General features: G+C 44.8%; 1 protein-coding gene across 1 annotated transcript in view; it reads left to right on the forward strand.

Annotated features, from left to right (window-relative positions):
- kel (kelch protein) overlaps positions 1–17,535 on the forward strand; it is a 57,451-nt gene extending 39,916 nt beyond the window's left edge. Inside the window, exons 9-10 of the mRNA XM_075687824.1 lie at positions 14,911–15,180; positions 15,766–17,535. Coding sequence (XP_075543939.1) covers positions 14,911–15,180; positions 15,766–15,938 — 443 coding nt within the window. The 3' untranslated portion in view covers positions 15,939–17,535. The remainder of the gene's footprint in view (positions 1–14,910; positions 15,181–15,765) is intronic.
- The last annotated feature ends 3,221 nt before the right edge of the window (positions 17,536–20,756 follow it).

Consider the following 20,756-nt stretch of genomic DNA (forward strand, 5'->3'; position numbering starts at 1 on the left):
AGGAGAGGCCCTGACGTCACTCTTTGTGAAGCTAAAGTGAAACCGGAAGTTGGCATTGCTCGTGGCATTCCTCCGCCTATCGGACCAGCTCTCCTCTCTTGTTTACATTTCTCCCACGCCACGCTGCGCGCAACCGGGCTGCTCGGATGCGCGCGCTCCGCAGCAATACTAAACAATCGTTAGCATGTTAGCATGATTACGCCAAAGAGGGCAAAATTTCCCGCGGATATTCCTTCGTCCGTTGCCATTGCCGTGGCGCGGTGACGACGAGGAGCACGAGCCGTATGATGCCGGGGAGTTGCCAAATCGTAGCTTTGGAGAAGCCGTCATGGCTCTGGGCCTCCTCCGCAGGTACGTCGCACCTCACAGCGACGCTGACAGCAATGCGGCCTTCCAGGCTATTGAGAAGCGTGTGGCGATTTCTAGCGAGCGAAAGAAACGGCAAGCCACCATTATAGACTTTTTTAAATCCTAAGCGCACTCTGTGGAAATAAATTGTCTATAGTTGAAGCTGCATTTTTTTCATTCATTTTCGGAGCTTTCCTCACTGTTGCGTTTTCCCGGCTGTTACGTTTTTTTTTTCCCCGGTCCGGTGAAAAACGTATGAACGGGGTTCCACTGTATTACATAATTCTCACATTTAGAATGTCATATGTGCATTAACTGCTCAGAAATGCTATGTTCCTGCAATTCTGCTGCTTGTCCACTGTGGTTTAGCATGTTTAACCCTTGAGCTACCATTACCGAGCTAGCCTCATTAGTTCGGTCTTTATTTCTGCTACCAAGGACAAGCCCAGCTTGTCCACGCTATAAATTGCCAATTTGTCACACCAAGGACCAGCTAAGCATGTTCAGACATCTACACTCCATCTCACAATTTGTTTGCAGCCCTGCCAAAGATACAAGGCATACACAGGCAATGTCCTTGCACAGTGGAATAAGTTCTCGGTGTACCTATCTAATTAATGGTGGGATTAGTGAGTTTTGATTTTGCTTGGTACATGATGCATTACAGCAATACGTGACATTAGCACCTTTGCACTTGCACATCGTATACCACAAATTTAGCAGCCGCTGAGCACACAGCACAGCGTGGATGAACATATGTCATGGGGCATTCGGCCTTCCTGTCGGCTAAGGAGTCCTGCAGTTCCTCAGCATTGCAAACCATTTGAGAGATGGAGTATAGTTGTGATTATATTCATAGATGGTGCTATAAAAAATGTAAATCCAGCTTAAATTATTTTTTGCAATAGCAAAAATGCCATTGTCTTTGGAGGTGTCGTTTCGCGAGGTGTGAAATTTTCTAGGCAAGTCAAAGCACCGCAGTACGACTTAGTCTGTTGTGATTTCCTATGGTACATTTCTGCCGCTTATAAATGCCGAGAGCCCAGGAGATATTGCTTTGTGGGCTCATGAAGATAAAACAAATACAAGCAAAAGCTGAAAGGAAACCCAGACATGGTACCAAGATTGAAGTGGCACTCTATGCTAGATATTGCTCGTCATGCTAGCATAACACTCATGAAGCAAACCCTTAACATACCGGAACTTTCAGTACGTCGTGCATACAGTCGCCTCTGCCTTTTCCACAAGATTTACCACAACCCGGTATTAAAAGCAAAACTTCTTGCTCGTCCTTCCTACTTTTCATCGCGCAGCGATCACCTTCACAAAGTTTTCGTGCCATCTTGTTGCACGAACGCGTACTATTACTCTTTTTTTACCTCGCACCTGCAATGACTGGAACCACCTCCCCGCATCGGTCGCTACTATTATAGACTAATCGGGGTTCAAGACTGCTGTTCTCCATGCCATCTAACAAATGTTTTATTCATTCATCTGCATTTTTTTTCTATGTATATGTACCACTCCTTTCTGTAGCGCCTACGGGCCTTGAAAGTATTTAAAATAAATAAATAAATAAATATTGTTTTGAAGTCTACCATGTCAAGTCAAGCTTTCCAGGATCAGTGTGTCGTAGATGACAGTGTACAGCTCGGCACCAAACTGAGAACATGAAAGTTTGTGAAGATTTCGTAGCTTTTTTCCTTCAACATCAGTGGTAGAACAGCTGTGCCGAGGGCAGACCTTTGCGCCATCCTGCGACAAAGCGGTATTTAGTGGAAAATTGCACCGAGCCTGCACCAAAGCATGTATCATTGTGAAACCTCCTTCCGTCTATGCTTTGCGGCTAGCAAAACTGAAATCAAAACGAAAAGCACCCTATCATCATCATCACAGAAGGAAGCAGAGACCCGTGTCCAAAAAGTTTCTTGCCATATAGTGAGAAACTCTATGGGCCCGCTGGAGTTGTCTGGTTCATCATTCACGCATTTTTCTCTGACGGATATACAACGTAGTGCTGCTGTAAAGTCTTGCTGGCGCTTTATTTCGGTGTTCATCGAACTCGCCTGTGTGGTACCGCGGAGTTTGCCGAAAGAGGAGGTCATATTTTAGAATTACAGTCGAACCCGGCTATATCGAACTCGCAAAAAAATGCCTATCAGTTCGATATAGAGCATAATTCGATATAAGCCTGCTGAATAATTGGATGTCATAAAGGCACATACCATTTATAAAGTCACTTTATTGATGAAATAGCTGAAACTAGCTTAGTTTCACATGAAATAGTCCTGCATTTCTTTCTTCTTGGGCAATTTCGCTGCCTGCGACGCACGCACTTCTCCACATTGTCTAAGGAGTCGGGAGCAGCTGAGGCCGCAACCTTCCGCATTCGTGCAGAAGCACCGGACTAGTGCGAGCGCACCAATCACTTCGGAGGATGTAGGCAAAGGACCGTCGTTGCTTTCCTCATTGTGCCCACTTTCACTTGTGCTCGGTAAGATGTCAGCAATGTAGTCTTCGTTTTCGGGCTCTCCCGTGGCCGCGACACCATCATTTGCACTCACAAACTCGTCCACTGTTGATTCGTCAACAGCTTTCAGAAATTCTGACAGCTCGCTCCAAGTTTCGGCAACACCGGCAACGGCTGCGTCGCATTCATAAGAATTTAGTCATCACCGAGCACGCGGAAGCCGGTACGGCTGAAGTAATTTCGGATGAATCAATCGTACATGGTCGTGCGTACGCGTCGGGCGTCACGGGCACCAGGGCGAGAGTTTGGCCACTTTAGCCCTAATTTCCCCCTTATTCTTCAAGATCGTCCTGAGAGTGTTCCTCGGAATCATTCACGCTGTGGGGACACATCCAACTTCGCACCGCGTTCGACCGGATTTATGATTTCGAGCTTCACGACAAAAGGCAAATTCTGCCGCTTCATCACGGCAACACTGCGGGAGAAGGCCCACAAGGCACACACACACAATCGACCAGAAACGCACCGAGACAACTTGCACTTTCACCATTTTGCACGACGAGGGCACAAGAGCCTCTAATTGGCTGTCTGAGCAAGCGCTGCAGGCGGGCCAGGATAATTTTTGGCAGGGGGGTGTCGATGGCTCGTCTGAAGCGGTCACGGTAGGGAGAGCGGTTGCATGGAGCCGCGCCGTCAGGTTACTCTGCAACCGCGAGGAAAAGCCAACTTCTGGGGGCACTTTTCCGCCGCTGGACGTTTGATATATCGGGCGTCGCTGCTATTTTTGTTCGATGCAAACGTAATTTTTGCTGTATATACTCATTGTAACTATACCGTGCCCAGAAATATATATAGAATAATTCGATGTAAACGAGTTCGATATAGTCGGGCTCAACTGTAAAAGAAAGCTTTTTTGATGTTTATGGGGGATACCGGGGCTTTGCAATAGAGTCGCTGCGATAAAAATCACACATAGTGAATAGTTAAGAATGGTATTAGCAAATGAGGTTGAATGTGGTACACTGTGAGACCGGCACTTTGATGGGTGCCGCCATGTTCGTTGACGCAAAACATTTGCGTCGAGCTTGGGTCGCTGCGCTATTTTGGCGAAGTAGCGTTGTCTACACAAACATAAAACCTTATTTGCATCTCATGCTTGCTTAGTGGTGTCGACGCTTTTTTTTTTTTGCAACCCCGATTCAAAAAGTCCCTAATGTGCATGGCATGACATAAATATATTGCGTGATGTCATGTTCAGTGCAGGCGCACATGCTCGATCGATCTTGCGGTATGCCTTTGCCCACAAGCCGTGACAGTCGCACTGTGTTGCATCCTGAGTTAATAAACACGCGCTTGTTGACAATCTGTCTGTGGTGCCTTCTCTGCACCGTATCGATGAACCCGGCCTTTGTGCATCGTGGTATAGAAGAGCATCACATCCTTTCATGACCGCACTTGCAGGGTAAGCCTCACACAAACCCACCTCTACAACATATAGACTGCATCAGTTAAAATTTGCATGGTATATGGTTAGCGCACGTGTGTTGGATCTTGGGCCAAAAGTGCTTGCTGTTGCGCCAAATCGGCTTTTTGCCTGCGCTAGGACGTGCGCCAAAAGGTGAAATGGCTGTTCCACCACTGCAATATTCCAAATACAATTAAGCCTCTATGTAATGAAGGTGGTAAAATTGACAATTTGCTTAGTTACCGTATTTACTTGCGTAATGATCGCACCCCTGAATTTTGTCATCAAAATTCACTTTTTTTTAATTTCCCGTGTAATGATCGCACCCCGAACTTGCCGCAGCGATATGTCGTGTGCCAAGTCTATAGCTAATAATGATCACGCTTACCATCTGTTGAATTCTACGTGAACGACTCTTCAAGACAAACCAAGTGGTCTGCACGCGCCAAACTTTCTTAATTAAGCAGATGCCCCATTTCATTCCTTTCATCACTTTCCGCACTTCCATGACAAAAAAAAAGCTACAACCAAACTTGCCTTTATTATGTGTAGGCTTTATAATGGTTGTGGTCAAAAACCTTGTCTGCACTCGTGGGCACGCAACAAATCACGAGCGGCAACGATAGCAGCCACGTTTACACTGATACATTAAAAGCGTACCCTATTCATACGCCGACGCTTGTAACACAGCTAAGATATTTGCCCACCCTTAGCAGAAATGTGCCGTATTAGGATAGTAGTGAAGACAAATGCCGCAGTTTCCGCAGCATGCCCGCCATGTGTTCCTATGTCACTGGCAGCTAAGCGTGCTCATCTGTTTCTGTCCCTTCAAAGTGAACATGGCTACGTTATTGCCGCAAACTTGCCAATATTAACGATATTATTCATTACTGATACAGAAAAAACTGTTTCAATGCACGTAATGTACTCATAAGAAGAAACAAAAATCACGTTAGGCGCGTTCGGCTTGCTCTGCTGGCCGCCATTTTTGTTTTGGTGTCCCGCACTACATACTGTGGCAGCCGCCTATTTGTTGACCTGTTGTCATCCCGCAGCAAATGCGGATGAAAAAAAAAATTTTTGCGGGAAATTTAACCCACGTAATAATCGCACGTCTAAATTTGCAGCAATTTTTTTTTTTTTTTCACAAAAAAGTGTGATCATTATGCGAGTAAATACGGTATATCAAAATTTCGTTATACAGTCGGAGCCAGCAACAACAAAATCCTGCAACAACGAAATTCTCGCGACAACGAAACATTTTCGCATCCCCAGCAAACGGCCATAGGATTCAATGCATTTCGTACCTCTTGGCAACAAAATGCCGCTGTACTGTAATCCCGTATCAACGAAATTTGCCGCAACGTAACTCCACATATTACCTACTCGTGTAAGGCTAGCAGGCTCCAAAATGTGCTTGAATGCAACTGTGTTGCATTAAAATTGCGTAAAATACCACCACATTACACATGTGTGGGTGCCGCCATTTTTGTTCATGAAAACAACCAAGTGCCAGAAGCGATGAGTGCGCTGGAAACACGTCATGGCCACCATCTTGTTTGTTGACCGCCTGTTTGAAGCGGCACGCATGTTGCTACCAATATGTGACGATAGTTTTTGCACGCCTACTAGGCGAGATTGTAGATCGTTGCTTGAAACCCCTGTTCAGTTTGTGTTCCTCGTGGCTGACAACTCGGCGAGGCCTACAGGCCAATCGCATAAGGCGAAACTGAACGCAAGCTGAACGTGCGTTTCAAGCAACAATCGCCGATCGCAGCAGTGCACTGCGTAATCTGCGCCTTGGTGAAAAAAAAACGCAGCAAAACAAGGAAACCCAAGTCCCACCGACATGGAATTGTTTATTGCGCTTGAGAAGGCAGTCGCAGCATATGGAGTGTCGCGCATCGGGCCATGATTGAGCAATCATCCGGGAATACGCATCCCTTGTTTCAAGAGTGCTGGTTTTGGTGCCATCCGACAGGCATCACTTGCGGATTCAGTGCCGAATGTAGATTTGCGCAAAAAGGGCGTTATCTCAATCGTTTACCTTCAGGAACACGAGATGCAATCACTTTTGCGCTCAGCACCGGACGCGTTGGCGCCTGTTACGCAAAATCTCACAAAAGTGATTGCATCTCCGAAAGCAATTGACTGAGAATACTGCGCTATGGTGGCAGTACGCATGCGGCACGCTTTGTACTGTCGGCAATGCAGTTATATATCTCGAACAAATATTGCAAAGTAGCCTAATAGAATTTTGACTGTAAAGTTTTGTTCTGTGATGCATTACCTAACTGTGCTGTCTCTTTTCGCAACAGCAAAATTCTTGCGAAAGCGAATCTGTTTGCGTTCGCCGCCGATTTTGTTATTGTGAGGTTCAACTGTATTGAAATTCAGCTTTTTACGCAAATAAGTACAGTCACCGAGATTTTGCTCTGAAGGGGCCACAAAGTTTTCCTGAATTATTGGGCAGTTGAAAAAAGCAAATTTGAATGAGGAAAAAAAGTTATTTTGATGAATTTGAGAGTTGGCGACAAAAGATATGGTTTCATGCCATCTTCGCATTGGCAATACGAAGCGAAACCAGCCATGGCTTCCACTCCGCCTCCATGGCTGATAGTGTCGCCAGCAGAGGGACAACACTATCATGAAAAGCACCAGAAGCAAGAATCGAATGCTTCGTCTGCCTCTTGCTTCGACATGTCTCCAAAACTCAAGATTACATAACCTCCAGTACTAAACCCGCTGGAAGACAGCATATATGATGCCACGCCATCTTGGTATGCTACTGTTTGCACATGCGGCAGATTACCTCTAAAACAGGGCACACTGGCTATGGTATGCCCTCAGCCACACTAGGAAATGCGCGCCAACCCCACTTTCTTTCCCCCTCCCTTCATGAGCACTTGATTATGTTACCGCAAGCTCGCTCCCCTCCCACCCTTCCCCTTTGCTAGTGCAGGAAGACAGGGCTTATCAAGCCACCATCACCATCCTTCTCAGCTCACCCTCGCACGCTTCACTCACACCAATGTGTCCAGCATTGTGTGCGTTAGGATCTTATTGCACTTGCACTTTATAGGCAACATGAAGCTTCTCTGTTTCGGCAGTTCCCCACAGGGGCGTCTGCGTCAGCAGGCATTTGGGGTGTTGCGACACCACGTACCCGAGCACACGAGGGTCGGACCCTCCCGCGTGTAGCCGTGCGCGGCCTAGTCGTGTCTGGGGAAAAGGGGATCCTGGGGGTTGAGCCGATGCTGGGTGTTTGGACCTTCGAGGCCCCTTGGTGGAGGCAACACACCCCTTTGGCCTCTGCTTCACATGTCGGCACCTCCAGGCTGACCCACTTGGGGAAATCGGTAGTCGCCTTTTCCTGTCCTCCTCTACATTTTCGTCTTTCTCTCTCACCTTTTCCTCTTTCCTGTCTTCACTTCTTATTACTTCCGTATTCCCTGGCGGCAAGGGTTAACCTTGTGCGTTATGCCTAGCCTCGGGTATAGGTATTTGGTTATAGTGGGGATGTACTGCTGGCGTGCGCAGAACTGAATACTTCCCGTCCTGTGTTGTCCCCTGGTTGGGCTCCATGGTGGCTGGCGGCCATCCCTGCCGAATATATTATTATTACTTATGTAATCAACTTTCCCTCCCTCCCTGATCGCTCCTTCAAGAGGGGCCGCATCGAAGATTCCTTCAACTTCTTCATGAGTCAGAAAGAAACATTCCCAAAATACCATGTTATTCACAGTCAACATGAAAGCAAGACAGTCCGAACAATATCTCCTTTTGTTGTGGCAAAATCATCGGCAAACTCCATCGGCCCAGGCTACAAAGTAACTAAAATGGGAAGCGGCGATCTTCTTCTTGAACTTCGTGACAAGACACAGTACAGTAAATTGTCAAAACTAATTGCTTTTGGGGACATTCCAGTTTCAGTAGGCCCACACAGATCTTTGAACATTGTCTGCGGTGTCGTCTCTGAAGATGACCTGCTCGATCTTAGTGAAAGTGAGCTACTTGAGGGATGGCAAGATCAAAATGTAGTAAAGGTCCACAGAATAACGATTAGGCGAGACGGCAAGGAAATACCCACGAAACACGTAATCTTAACGTTTGAAACTAGCAACTTACCAGACTCAATAGAAACAGGATACTGCGAACTCCGTGTAAGGCCATACATTCCTAACCCACGCCGATGCTTCAAGTGTCAGCGGTTCGGGCACGGTTCACAAAGCTGCCGAGGGCGCACTACTTGTGCAAAATGTGCATCAAACGAGCACTCATCTGACACTTGCACTTCCACCACCCATTGTGCTCACTGTGACGGGGATCACCCAGCGTACTCCCGTTCTTGCCCATCCTGGAAAAAAGAAAAACAAATAATCGAAATCAAAATCAAACAACCTTTCCTTCCAAGAGGCGCGCAAGCGCTTCTCGATGAACCAATCTAGTCCGTCCTACACCGATGTAGCGCGCCGGGGGGCAGCGCTACAGCATTCGGCGGCCGCCCAAGTCACACGGAGTGTGGCGGCGGTCACGCCATCAGCCCCCCCGGCTGGAACAGCAGACCCTCGGGCCTGTTGAACCCAGGGCCACTGTGCGTGCAGATAGGCCCACCACCCCCGCGAATGTGCCCGCTGCGCCGGCACTATCCACCACCTCAGACGAGGTGATGGATACGAACACAAATCCGGCGTCTCAGAAGCCCAAGGGACGGCGCAGCTCCCTCGAGCGCACCGAGAAGAAAGAGAGAGCTCGTATCAAGGGGCCTTGAAAGGCCTCGTAAGCTTATTTAATCTATATCTCTTACACACACAGCACAAAACATACACAATATGGACACACAGATATTACAGTGGAATGTGAGGGGTTTACTCCACAACCTAGACAACATTAAGGAACTTTTACATAGGTACACCCCAAAGGTGGTGTGTGTCCAAGATACACATCTTAAACCTTCATAAACAAACTTTCTCCGACAGTATGCCATTTTCCGGAAAGACCGCAATGAGGCCCTAGTCTCGTCGGGCGGTGTGGCAATAATAGTAGATAAGTGTGTTGCTTGCCGGCAGTTACCCTTTAAAACGCACGCCCCTAGAGGCAGTTGCAGTCAGAGCAGTGCTTTTTAGTAAGCTGCTGACAATTGCATCTTTATACATTCCTTCCAACTGTCAACTCTCCAAAACTGAATTTGAAAGCTTTATTGCGCAACTCCGGAACCCTACATTGTCGTTGGAGACTTAAATGCTCATCATACCTTGCGGGGTGACTCTCGGTGTAATGCCAGAGGACATCTTATTGAAAACTTCCTCTTCAATACAGGTGCATGTTTGCTAAATAAGAAGGAGCCAACTTTTTACAACGTTGCGAACAAGACATTTTCATCTATAGATTTATCCATTGTTTCAAGTACAGTTGTGCCGTACTTGGAGTGAAAAGTACATAAGAATCCATACGGGAGTGATCATTTCCCGATTGTTTTAAAATTAAGGAAACGGGACGAATGTTATCCACATGTACCCCAGTGGAAAGCTGACTCAGCGAACTGGCAGCGATATGGAGAGCTGACATATATGACCTGGGATAATATTGGTGCGTTTAGTATTGACGATGCAGTGTCATACTTAACCGCATTTATTGTCGACGTAGCGTCGATACGTATCCCGCAAACAAATGCATCGCCTAATAAACGACGTGTTCCCTGGTGGAACAATGAATGTAAGGAAGCACGAATGAAACAGAACAAGGCTTGGAATCAGCTCCGTGACTCTCTGACTATCGAAAACCTTATCAGCTTTAAGAAAATAAAATCAGAAGGCAGAAGAACGCGCCGCCGTGCCAAAGGGGATAGCTGGCAAAAATACATTTCCGGCATTAACTCTTATACAGACGAAAGAAAAGCCTGGAACAAGGTAAACAAATTAAAAGTCCGTGAAACTCATCCTCTACCATTAGTAAACACACAAGCAGACACTCTTGAGGACCAAGCTGATTGTCTAGGAGCACATTTCGAGCACATTTTCAGTACATCTCATTACACAGAAACATTCCTAAAATACAAGCGACTTGCAGAACAGCTGCATTTGGGTCGGAAAAGCACATCTAATGAAGTATACAATCGTCCATTTAGTATGGCTGAGTTCCAGGCCTCACTGAACTGTTGCAACAAGTCCGCTCCAGGAAGTGACAGAATAATGTATGAGATGATCAGACACTTACACCCTGAAACCCAAGAAACACTACTGTCACTCTTCAATTCCATGTTCTCTGCCGGCTACATTCCTTCTGCCTGGAAAGAAGCAATTGTAATCCCTATTCTCAAAGAGGGCAAGGACCCTTCCTCGTCCAACAGTTATAGGCCTATAGCTCTGACAAGTTGTCTATGCAAATTATTCCAGAAAATGATTAACCGTCGCCTCATCCATTTTCTTGAAAGCAACAACATACTCAATTCCTTTCAGTGTGGTTTTAGGGAGGATAGATCCACAACAGATCACCTCGTCCGCATCGAGACAAATATCCGTGATGCCTTTGTCCACAAACAGTTTTTCCTATCAGTATTTTTAGATATGGATAAGGCATACGACACAACCTGGCGCTTTGGAATCCTCCGTGATCTGTCTGAAATGGGAATTCGAGGCAACTTGCTGAACGTGATTCAGAGTTCCCTCTCCAATCGCACGTTCCATGTTAGAGTTGGTAATGTTCTGTCTCGTCCATTTACGCAAGAGGCTGGTGTTCCACAAGGTGGTGTGCTAAGCTGCACTCTCTTTATTGTCAAAATGAACTCGATCCAGACTGCCATACCACATACTATGTTTTATTCTGCATATGTGGATGACATCCAGATAGGTTTCAAATCATGTGACCTAAGTATCTGCGAGCGACAAGTACAGCTTTGCATAAATAAATTATCTAAGTGGGCGGACAAAAACGGTTTCAAGCTAAACCCCTAAAAAGTATATGCATCCTGTTTTCTAACAAAAGAGGCATACTTGCAGACCCCGCAATAGATCTAAATGGAGAACGGCTATCTGTGAGCCATGAACACAAATTTCTAGGAATCCTTTTAGACAGCAAGCTGACTTTTGTACCACACCTGAAGTATCTGAAATCAAAGTGCCTCAAGACTATGAATCTGCTGAAACTCTTGTCACGCACATCTTGGGGAAGCGACATGCGGTGTCTTTTAAAACTTTACAAAAGTCTAATATTAACACGGCTTGACTACGGAGCAATAGTCTATAATTCTGCTGCAACTAGCACTTTGAAAATGCTAGATCCTATTCACCACTTAGGTATCCACCTTGCTACAGGTGCCTTCAGGACTAGCCCCGTAGAAAGCCTGTATGCTGAATCTAACGAATGGTCCCTGCATCTTCAATGGTCCCTGCATCTTCAAAAAACATATTTACGTCTCTCTTACGCCCTCAAGGTGAAATCAGATTTCCATCATCCATGCCATTCAGTTATTTACGACCTGTCTACGGCTAGGCTTTTCTGTAACCGCCCAGGCACTAGACCTCCTCTGTCCCTTCGGTTGGAAGGATTGTCCGAAGAAACGGGTGCGCCGATTTTAGAGAATGCCATTATGGAAACTACGCCGCTTCCACCGCCGTGGGAGTGGCAGACTATCGAATGTGACGTCTCATTTGCAGAAATATCAAAACGAGCACCTGAGGCACACATACGGTCACATTTTCTTGAGCTACAGGAGAAATATTCTTGTGCTGAATTTTACACAGATGCCTCTAAGTCTTCATCTGGTGTTGCTTACGCAGCACTAGGACCAGCATTCTTAATATCTGCTACATTGAACCCACATACATGTATCTTTACAGCGGGAGCATATACAATACTCTCTGCAGTGAAGCACATCAAGCAAACGAATTTGACTAGGGCTATAGTGTTCACAGACTCATTGAGTGTAGTGCAAGCCCTAATGAATGTACGTAAACATAAAAACACTGTCTTTAACGAACTGTATACATTGCTATGCTCAGCTTATAGTGCTAAACAAATGATCATCCTATGCTGGGTACCTGGCCACTGTGGCATAAAAGGCAAAGAAGCTGCTGACGAGAAAGCTACTTCAATAGCTTTTAGTGACACGGACATAAACATACCCATCCCAGCCACAGATCTTAAAGCATACTTGCGTCACAAGCTCAAAATCCATTGGCAGCAACCGTGGAATGCTGAGATATCAAATAAAATGCACTTGATAAAACCCAAATTAGGGTATTGGAGAGAACATCATGATATAATGAAGTGCTCCTTTGCCGATTAAGAATAGGACACACTTACGGCACTCACTCTTACCTCTTGACTGGGGGGTATCCTCCCACTTGTAGTAAGTGCAGCCAAAATCTCACAGTCCTGCACGTTCTTATTCAATGCCCTGCAATAGAAGCACAGAAGAAAAAGTATTTCATTTCTGCATATCGCGAAAATTTTTCTCTTCACCCGAAATTTTTTCTCAGCAATGAATCGCTTTTTAATCCGAAACTAGTCTTAGAGTTTTTAGCTGAAACAGACACTCTGGAAATCATTTGGCCAGGAAATTTTTAGCTCACATATAACAGCCCTGTACTCAAAGTCTTTCTTGAAGCTAAAGTGTCAATGTTATGTTTTATTGCATCATGCTTTTAACAAAACCCCATTACCATAGCCCACAGCACTACTTAGTCAGTGTCATTATTTTAGCAACTATATATTTTACGCCATCCACAGCGACCGATTTTAGGCCTTTTTACAGCCATGTCACATACCATGAGAAATTCATTGTCTAATTCATTGCCTGCATCATTCACAATGCACCGTTAACATTACCTTTGTCATGGCGCTCTTTGGCCATACCTGGCCCTTGCGCCATAAAACACCACACATCGTCATGTTTCAGCAGTTGCTCTTGGTCACACTGGGCACAATTTGAAAGGTGCAATCTCAAGCAGCCAATTGTAGTTCAACCATTTGTCAGTGGAAGTTTCCATTTATTGTCTTGGTATTCCTTCACGGCTGGAGTGAAACTTTTTTATATTGAAATTATGCATAAACACACTTCGTTATATTGAGGTTCTAAATGCATGGTGTTCTATGGACCAGAAGTTATAAAAAGTTGAATGCTTCGTTAAATCGAGAATTTCATTATGTTGAAGTTCGTCATATCGGAGTTTAACTTTAGTACTGATGGGAAGCTGCACAGTGAAGCCAACTTCTTTCTTGCATAAAGAAATTTTTTGGTGTTGTTTCACAAAGAAAAACATTCATTTGAATAGGTGTGCCTTGATGTGCTGGTTTCATTGGGCATTTAAATAAATTCAGTATTTCAGGAACATTCTTTGGAAAATATAGTCTGGTAGGTAAAGGGTTAATCTGTTCTGACACCTCACATGCTGGATCCCACTAGCCAATAAATTCTTCATTTTTTCAGATAGATTTGGAACTACCAGAATGGTACTTAGAATAGCAGTCCTTACTTTAATACCTATGTTTCGGGCAAATAAGGTGAAAAGGTCACAGGAGGGTAAAGACTAATTGATCAACAATGCCTCAACTCATTACCAACATTTCGACAAGGGGCCTTGTCTTCACTGGCTCTCACGAAGAAAAGTCCTCTTCTTCACCCGCGTTTGATCAGTTTTTCAGGCAATGTGACAAAGTGTAGGAATTATCTTACAAGGTGAAATACTATATACAGTGAACTCGTTACTACAGACCCTGATAATCCGACAAAAAAAGTTCATTTTATCCAAAGTCAGTAATATCCGAAACACCTCACTTGCGAAACTTTCGTCATGATGTCTAACAACTTTGTTGCAAAGAGTGAGTGACGAACATCCAAAGTATAAAGCAAACAAAAGAAGTCCACCCGAATGGCAAATTAAGCAAGATAACCGCGGCGGCAGCAGCAAGCAAATTGACTTTCGTGCTGTCTCTCGCTTCAGTGTGAACTAAACGTTGAAAGCAGGGCGTATATGAAGCTACCGGCACTGGCTGCACTTTGGCTACATTGCAGATCGCTTTGAAGATGAAGCCTGCACAGGCGCACACTTTGTTCACGTCACAGATCACTTTCAAGATACGGCGGCCGCGCCGTAAGCAGCAGCCACCGGAGTAGAACCCCTCTCTCCCCCCACAATGCCTTGTGTGCGAAAGATTTCCGCCCCGCCTTCCTCCCTCTTGTGTGCGCGATATTGAGTTGAGCCGCGATCGTCAGCTCACCCTCGCAAGTCAGTTGTCAGCCCATGTCGACATGGCAAAGCTACATTTTATACACCTGATTTTGAAAAACATTGCTGCAAATTTCATCTGCTGTAGCCAATAGTCCATTGTAGTGCAATCCGTTAAAAGTGAACTTCATTGCATTAATAAAATCGGTAGTACAAACTAAGGCCGAAATATGGTCCGCTATATCCAAAGTCTGTTGTACGCAGGTACGTTGTAACAAGCGTAGACTGTAGTTTTTTTACTTGTTGAGTATTTGTTTTTGCAGCAGTGAGGTTGTACTCAAAACATCTCAGAAACATCTTCTTAGTTTCAGACATTACTGAATTACTAATGATGCCATGTGTATTTTATACTTATGTGCACTTTTGTTTCTGCCTTTGCCTTCATTATGTGATAACAGGCCTCCTATATGCTGTCGGTGGATATGATGGGGCATCACGGCAGTGCCTAAGTTCAGTGGAGCGCTATGATCCTAAGGAAGAGGAGTGGTCCCTCGTAGCTGACATGTCTGCAAGGCGCAGTGGTGCTGGTGTTGGAGTTCTGGATGGAGTGCTTTATGCTGTGGGAGGACATGATGGGCCCCTGGTGCGCAAAAGTGTTGAGTGTTACCATCCTGACACCAATTCGTGGTCCCATGTACCAGACATGGCCCTGGCCAGGCGAAATGCAGGCAAGTGCCACCTCTTCACGGTTAGAATATTTATTTTTGCTGCAGGCTGAGGAGACCTTAACAGCATGGTGTTCGCACAGTAAACCCTTGTAATGAAGTCACTTTACTCAACGTGCTGCTTTTTTTTTTTTTTCGAAGATTACCTTCTGGACTGTGGCGTATGTGTTTTAGACCAAGTTATTTGATGTGCAGTCGCAGCAAACTCGGCTTTATATGAAGGGAGGGAGGCCCACCAGTTCCTTCATGCCTGCACTGACGAGTGCAGATAATGACCATTTGCGTTTCCTGCTTTCACTTTGGCAAGTGAACAGCAGTGTGAAGGTCATACAGTTTGTACTTTGCCAGCTCATTAATGTTGCTTGTGCAAATTCCAAGAACTTTGTTATGTCTAACTTTTCCTGTGCCTCCTGTCCATCCTATGATATGCCTATGATATGCCAGGCTAGTATGCCAGGATGACACATGTCATCCTTATAGAATTCATGCAACATTGACCTGGATGAATTCTTGGGCACCTATGTAAAGAAACACATTCTTCCAATGCTTATTGTTTCGCTTTCATTCTCAACTCTGTTTCTCCACTAGGTGTCGTGGCAATGGATGGCCTACTCTATGTGGTTGGTGGTGATGATGGATCATCGAACCTTTCATCTGTTGAAGTCTACAATCCAAAGACCAAAACCTGGAACATCTTGAGCACATTCATGACCATTGGTCGTAGCTATGCTGGAGTGACAATCATTGACAGGCCGCTTTAAGGACTTTTTTTATCAATTGCCCCCTGAAGTTATGATTAGACCACAGGAGGTATACAGCTTGGGCTGAAAAGAAAGCTACCCTAAACAGGGCTTTCTTTCCATGTGGTCCCAATGATAAGTGGCCAAGCCTTCTATGCAAGGGCTGCTCAGACATTATCCCAGCAGCACAGAAAGTGAATGCATAGGACAGTATGTACATTAATTAGGCGTATATTGGAAAGCACTGTCACTTGCTTGGTATGATAAGTCTTTCAAAACACTTTTCTATGTGCACCCATGAGCGTTAGCTAAAGTCAAATATTTATCAAACTATGTAGTGCATTTCATTCATTCCAGATGGTGATTTGTGAAACTTTATGCATGTAGGCTTGCTATGTAAGCTCACACAATCTGTCTTAACAGGCTGCAGGAGTTTTATAAGTATACTTTGCAGGAGGCAACAGTACGAACACACTGTGTCCAACAAATGAGCAGCTAAAAGAATAACAAAGAATGTCTATTCTATTTGTAGATAACTTGCTTTAAAGTGATGTGCAATGCAAATCTGGATGAATGCATTGGCTCTGCCTGGTGCTAAATGAGAACAGGGTAACTGGGGTGCCAATATGTAAAAAAGCACTTTAGTTCTATTCAAGGTGATCTTATGTTGCCATTTTTGCTTTGTAAAAGGGTACCATGGGAGATATTTTGGAATGTGAGAGCTGCTTGGCTAGTATCAGCAAGTGAGGGTGTGGATATCACACCTGACTATTTGTTGCTTGAATGCTGATTAAGTGGCCCCATTTCATATTGGACCACCCTGTACTTTCATTGTACTGCATTTATGTTTGATCCCTTGCTATGACCTCACCTTCAAGAGAACGCTCTTACAAATGCACAGGATCACTGTCAAATTGCCTAAGGAAAAGCGTGTTTCTCATTCGACAAACAGTGGCAGATTATAACTTTTAATGTGCATTATTTTCTCTCTTCAAGGCATTGTGTAGAGGCACTAAGACATTGTCCTATAGTGCTCAGTGTGCTAACAGACATGAATACAGATATATAGCACAAATGGTAAGCTATTTACATAGCATGTGCTAAGGCTTAAGTATTTTACCTTGCATAGGTTGCTTATTTACATCACCTTTGATTAGCTGTATTAAACTTTGCTTCAGATGAGCGAAAATATTTCAGATTTGCCTACAGTGATTGGTTAGCAGTGTTAAAACTGCACAGCATGGAGGCCAGCTGATATTACTTAAAAGATGCAGCACTATCATGCAGAGGTCTGCCAGCAAGTCTGTAAAGTTGGCCCTGTGCTTTCATGTGTAAAGAAAATTGTGTGTGTGTGTGTGTATATATATATAAAGTATGTATATGGTTTGATATAAAGATGGTTGCTGGTTGTATGTGTTTACTGTTCGGTTTTGTTTCATAGCTATTGGGAGAATGAAATGGAACATGTGCTGTAATTGGTGCAAATTCACCAACCCATGTGTTCCATTTGTTAGCTTTACATTTCTTAGCTTCGACACTTTGCATCCCAAGCCAGAATCACTGTAATTCTAGGTAGTGGGAAAGAGAAATTAAAAATTCTTGTTTTTGTTTTATTGTGCACCTGTTGTCTTTCTGGTGTGTCTTATATTCAAGTTCAGGGAAAACACTGGGAAGGCAGGAGATGGAAATTCAAGACGATGAGCAAAACGAGAACAAGGTAAACGCAGGAGCCAACGTTTTGACAAGTGTGACTTGTCTTTTTAAAGGAAACATATGCTTTCATCGGCACAGTATATATAGGTAGCGTTCTAAACGGGAGAAGGGGTAAAGCAGGTGGGCGAGGCAACGACCAAGGGTGTGTTAGCAGCGAGGGTGTATAATTGAAAAGGAAGGTGTGATATTCAACGTCTGTGGAGGAATGTGAAGTTTGGAATTGGCGTGGTTTCCAAGATTGGGCGGCACAAAGAAGGATCTTGCTATGCCATGCAGGAAGCCATGATTATTGGTATGGTACGTGGCTCCGTCTTGGGCCTCTGGATGGTGTGCCACCACGGTGTCAATAATATTTCTTCATTTAGTTGCTGTCCATACTCTACTCCGCAGTGGTCCAGCTGATGACACACGAGTTGCAGTTCAGCAAGTTATACCCCTACTGCAGTCATTAATGATCGTTACAAACGTGCTTTTAAACAAACAACACACTACATTGGCTCAAAGTCTTACATTTTTTAAATGTTTACACCCTTAGGGTCGTATCTTGTCCCGCAGCAATAATTGTCATCTGTCATTCCCATGTCACAAACGGTTTACGCGTCGTCAGCGTGACACAGCATTCTCGACAGGAAAGTAGCGAGCGCCAAGTTTTCAAGAAAGGAAATGCAAGCATGGCAGAAGTGAGACGAGATAAGCCCCGAAGGGCGTAAACCTTTTTAAGAGTTTCTGCATATACGCGATACACTGCATCCATCGAATAGAGGATCGCCCCACAACCGACCCTCATTTCCTGTACACAAAATAGGCATCACAAAAGTGACAGCACAGATTGTGTGCTTCCTTTGAACGTCTGGCCTGTGCAAACGACTGCAACGCTTCATTTTTTTTTTTCCCCTATTTTGCATCAGCATTATGCTCACCCTTCTGATGTACTCTCTCTACCCTTCCTCTTTGCAGGATAGCGAACCAGATATTCCTATCTGGTCAACCTCCCTACCTTTCCCTTTTATTTATCTCATTTTTTATATTGCGCCTAATTAGTTATTTAACTAAGATCAGTTATGCAAAATGTTTAATATTCCCTTAGGGCCAAGTGCTTTTCGTTACGTCGTAGAGGACATTTCAAAACGACCGATCCAATTTTTTTGTGGCAACGTACATGCTGCGTGGCGATTTTTTCCGCCGTTTAAAAAAAGTCGCGAAATATTAAAACCACGTGACTGCGCTCGTGCGCTAACGTATTGCAGGCGCTCAACCGTGCGTCGAGCCTATCGCTTATCAGGGACGACGGTGCTTCCTTTCGTGTTCCACAGTCTCACTTCGCCACGGTCCGTGTGCACGGTTCTTTCGCACGAAGCGCGGTTGAGAGCGCTGCAATACGGTAGCGCATAAGCGCTTTCACATGGTTTTATTTCATATTTCGCACACTTTCTTTAAACGCCGGAAAAAAACGCCACGCAGCATATGCGTTGCCACAAAAATTTGGATCGGTCGTTTGAACACCCTCTACAACATAACGAAACGCAACTGACCCTAAAGTGAATGTTTAAAAAAATGTGCATTACTGATCCTAATCAATTAAGCGCAATAGAAAACCCTTAAGGAGCGCCACGTGACGGTAAACCATAGGTCGTTGGATTCATTCAGCTGCGGTTAATAATTTCTGTTAAATCATTGGTTCAAGTTACGTAAAACACCGTGTGTGTGTGTGTGTGTGTGTGTGTGTGTGTGTGTGTGTGTGTGTGCGTGCGTGCGTGCGTGCGCGCACGCACGCACACGCAGACTATCACAATAGCAGAAAAAAACTACCCGGGATTTGAATATATAAGCTTAATTGTGGCAACAGGCAGGTGGTCTTTTGAGTCAAACTGTTGGCTCAGTACTGTGTGTACAGGAATGACGTTCTTAATTGGGTCTTAGTTACCTTTGCACAAGAAAGAAAGACTGATCTTCAGGAATGTCAAAGATGATTTCCGTCATTTCGATCCGTTAATTCGATCCCAACCGGCACCCACGCATATATATATGGGCCAGAATTTTCATTATTTCGGTGCTGAAATTGGCCCACGTTGAATATTGTAACGACTCGTCAGCACGCAGACGCCTGGCCCCTATGCACCGTACCCCAGCCGTGGCTGTAGCATCTGTCTTGGCCGCACTAAGGGTCAGTGAATGCGAGGAAGAAACGCTATCTCTCGCCGAAAACGCTTATTTTTGGTCTGTTTTCGGCACAATGTTAACACCCTATGTTACTTTGTACCTAAGCAATAATCGTCGAATCGTCATCCGTCTTGCTTGCGTTCCCTTTCTTTATGAGCCCGCGCTCGCTACTTTCCCGATCTGTCACTTTCACTGATGACGCGTTTTAAAAAGGAAATGCGGGCAAGATAACGATTATCGTTGTGGGATAAGATATGCCCCAAATTAAGGGTGCAATCTTTTTTAAGAGTTTGCACTCTTAAAAATTTTACTTCCTTTGGGGCTTGTCCCGCAACAATAATACACTCTAAGAAAAGTTTACACCCGTTGGTGTGTATATTTGCCACACAACAATAATCATCTGTCTTGCCCGCATTTCCTTTCTTGAAAACGCTGCGCTCCTTACTTTCCTGTCGGGAATGCTATGTCATGCTGATAACGCGCATACCGTTCGTTACTGGAAAGTACCGGGCTCGCCGCGTTAAAGAAAGGAAGTGCGGCAAGACATGACGGTTATTGTTCACTCTAAAGAAAGTTTGCACCCTTTGGGGTGTATATCTGCCACACAACAATAATCCTCATCTGCCTTGATGCGTTTTCTTTCTTTAACGCTGCGAGCCCGGTACTTTCCAGTAACGAACGTCATGCGCGTTATCAGCATGGAATAGCATTCCCGACAGGAAAGTAGCGGTCGCGGCGTTTTCAAGAAAGGAGACGCATCACGGCAGATGACTATTATTGTTGTGTGGCAGAGATACACTCCAAAGGGTGCAAACTTTTTTTAGAGTGCATGGTTGATAAGTTAGCATTCAGAGCGACCGCCGCGACTCGCTTTTGTAAACATCTCGGACACATCTTTTCCAGATCCTAGCCATAGACAGCTTCGCTGTAATAAAATAGTGTGACTGTTTTTAGAGAGCACATATA

This window comes from Dermacentor variabilis, chromosome 1, assembly GCF_050947875.1.
Source record: "Dermacentor variabilis isolate Ectoservices chromosome 1, ASM5094787v1, whole genome shotgun sequence".
NCBI classification, from domain to species: Eukaryota; Metazoa; Arthropoda; class Arachnida; order Ixodida; family Ixodidae; genus Dermacentor; species Dermacentor variabilis.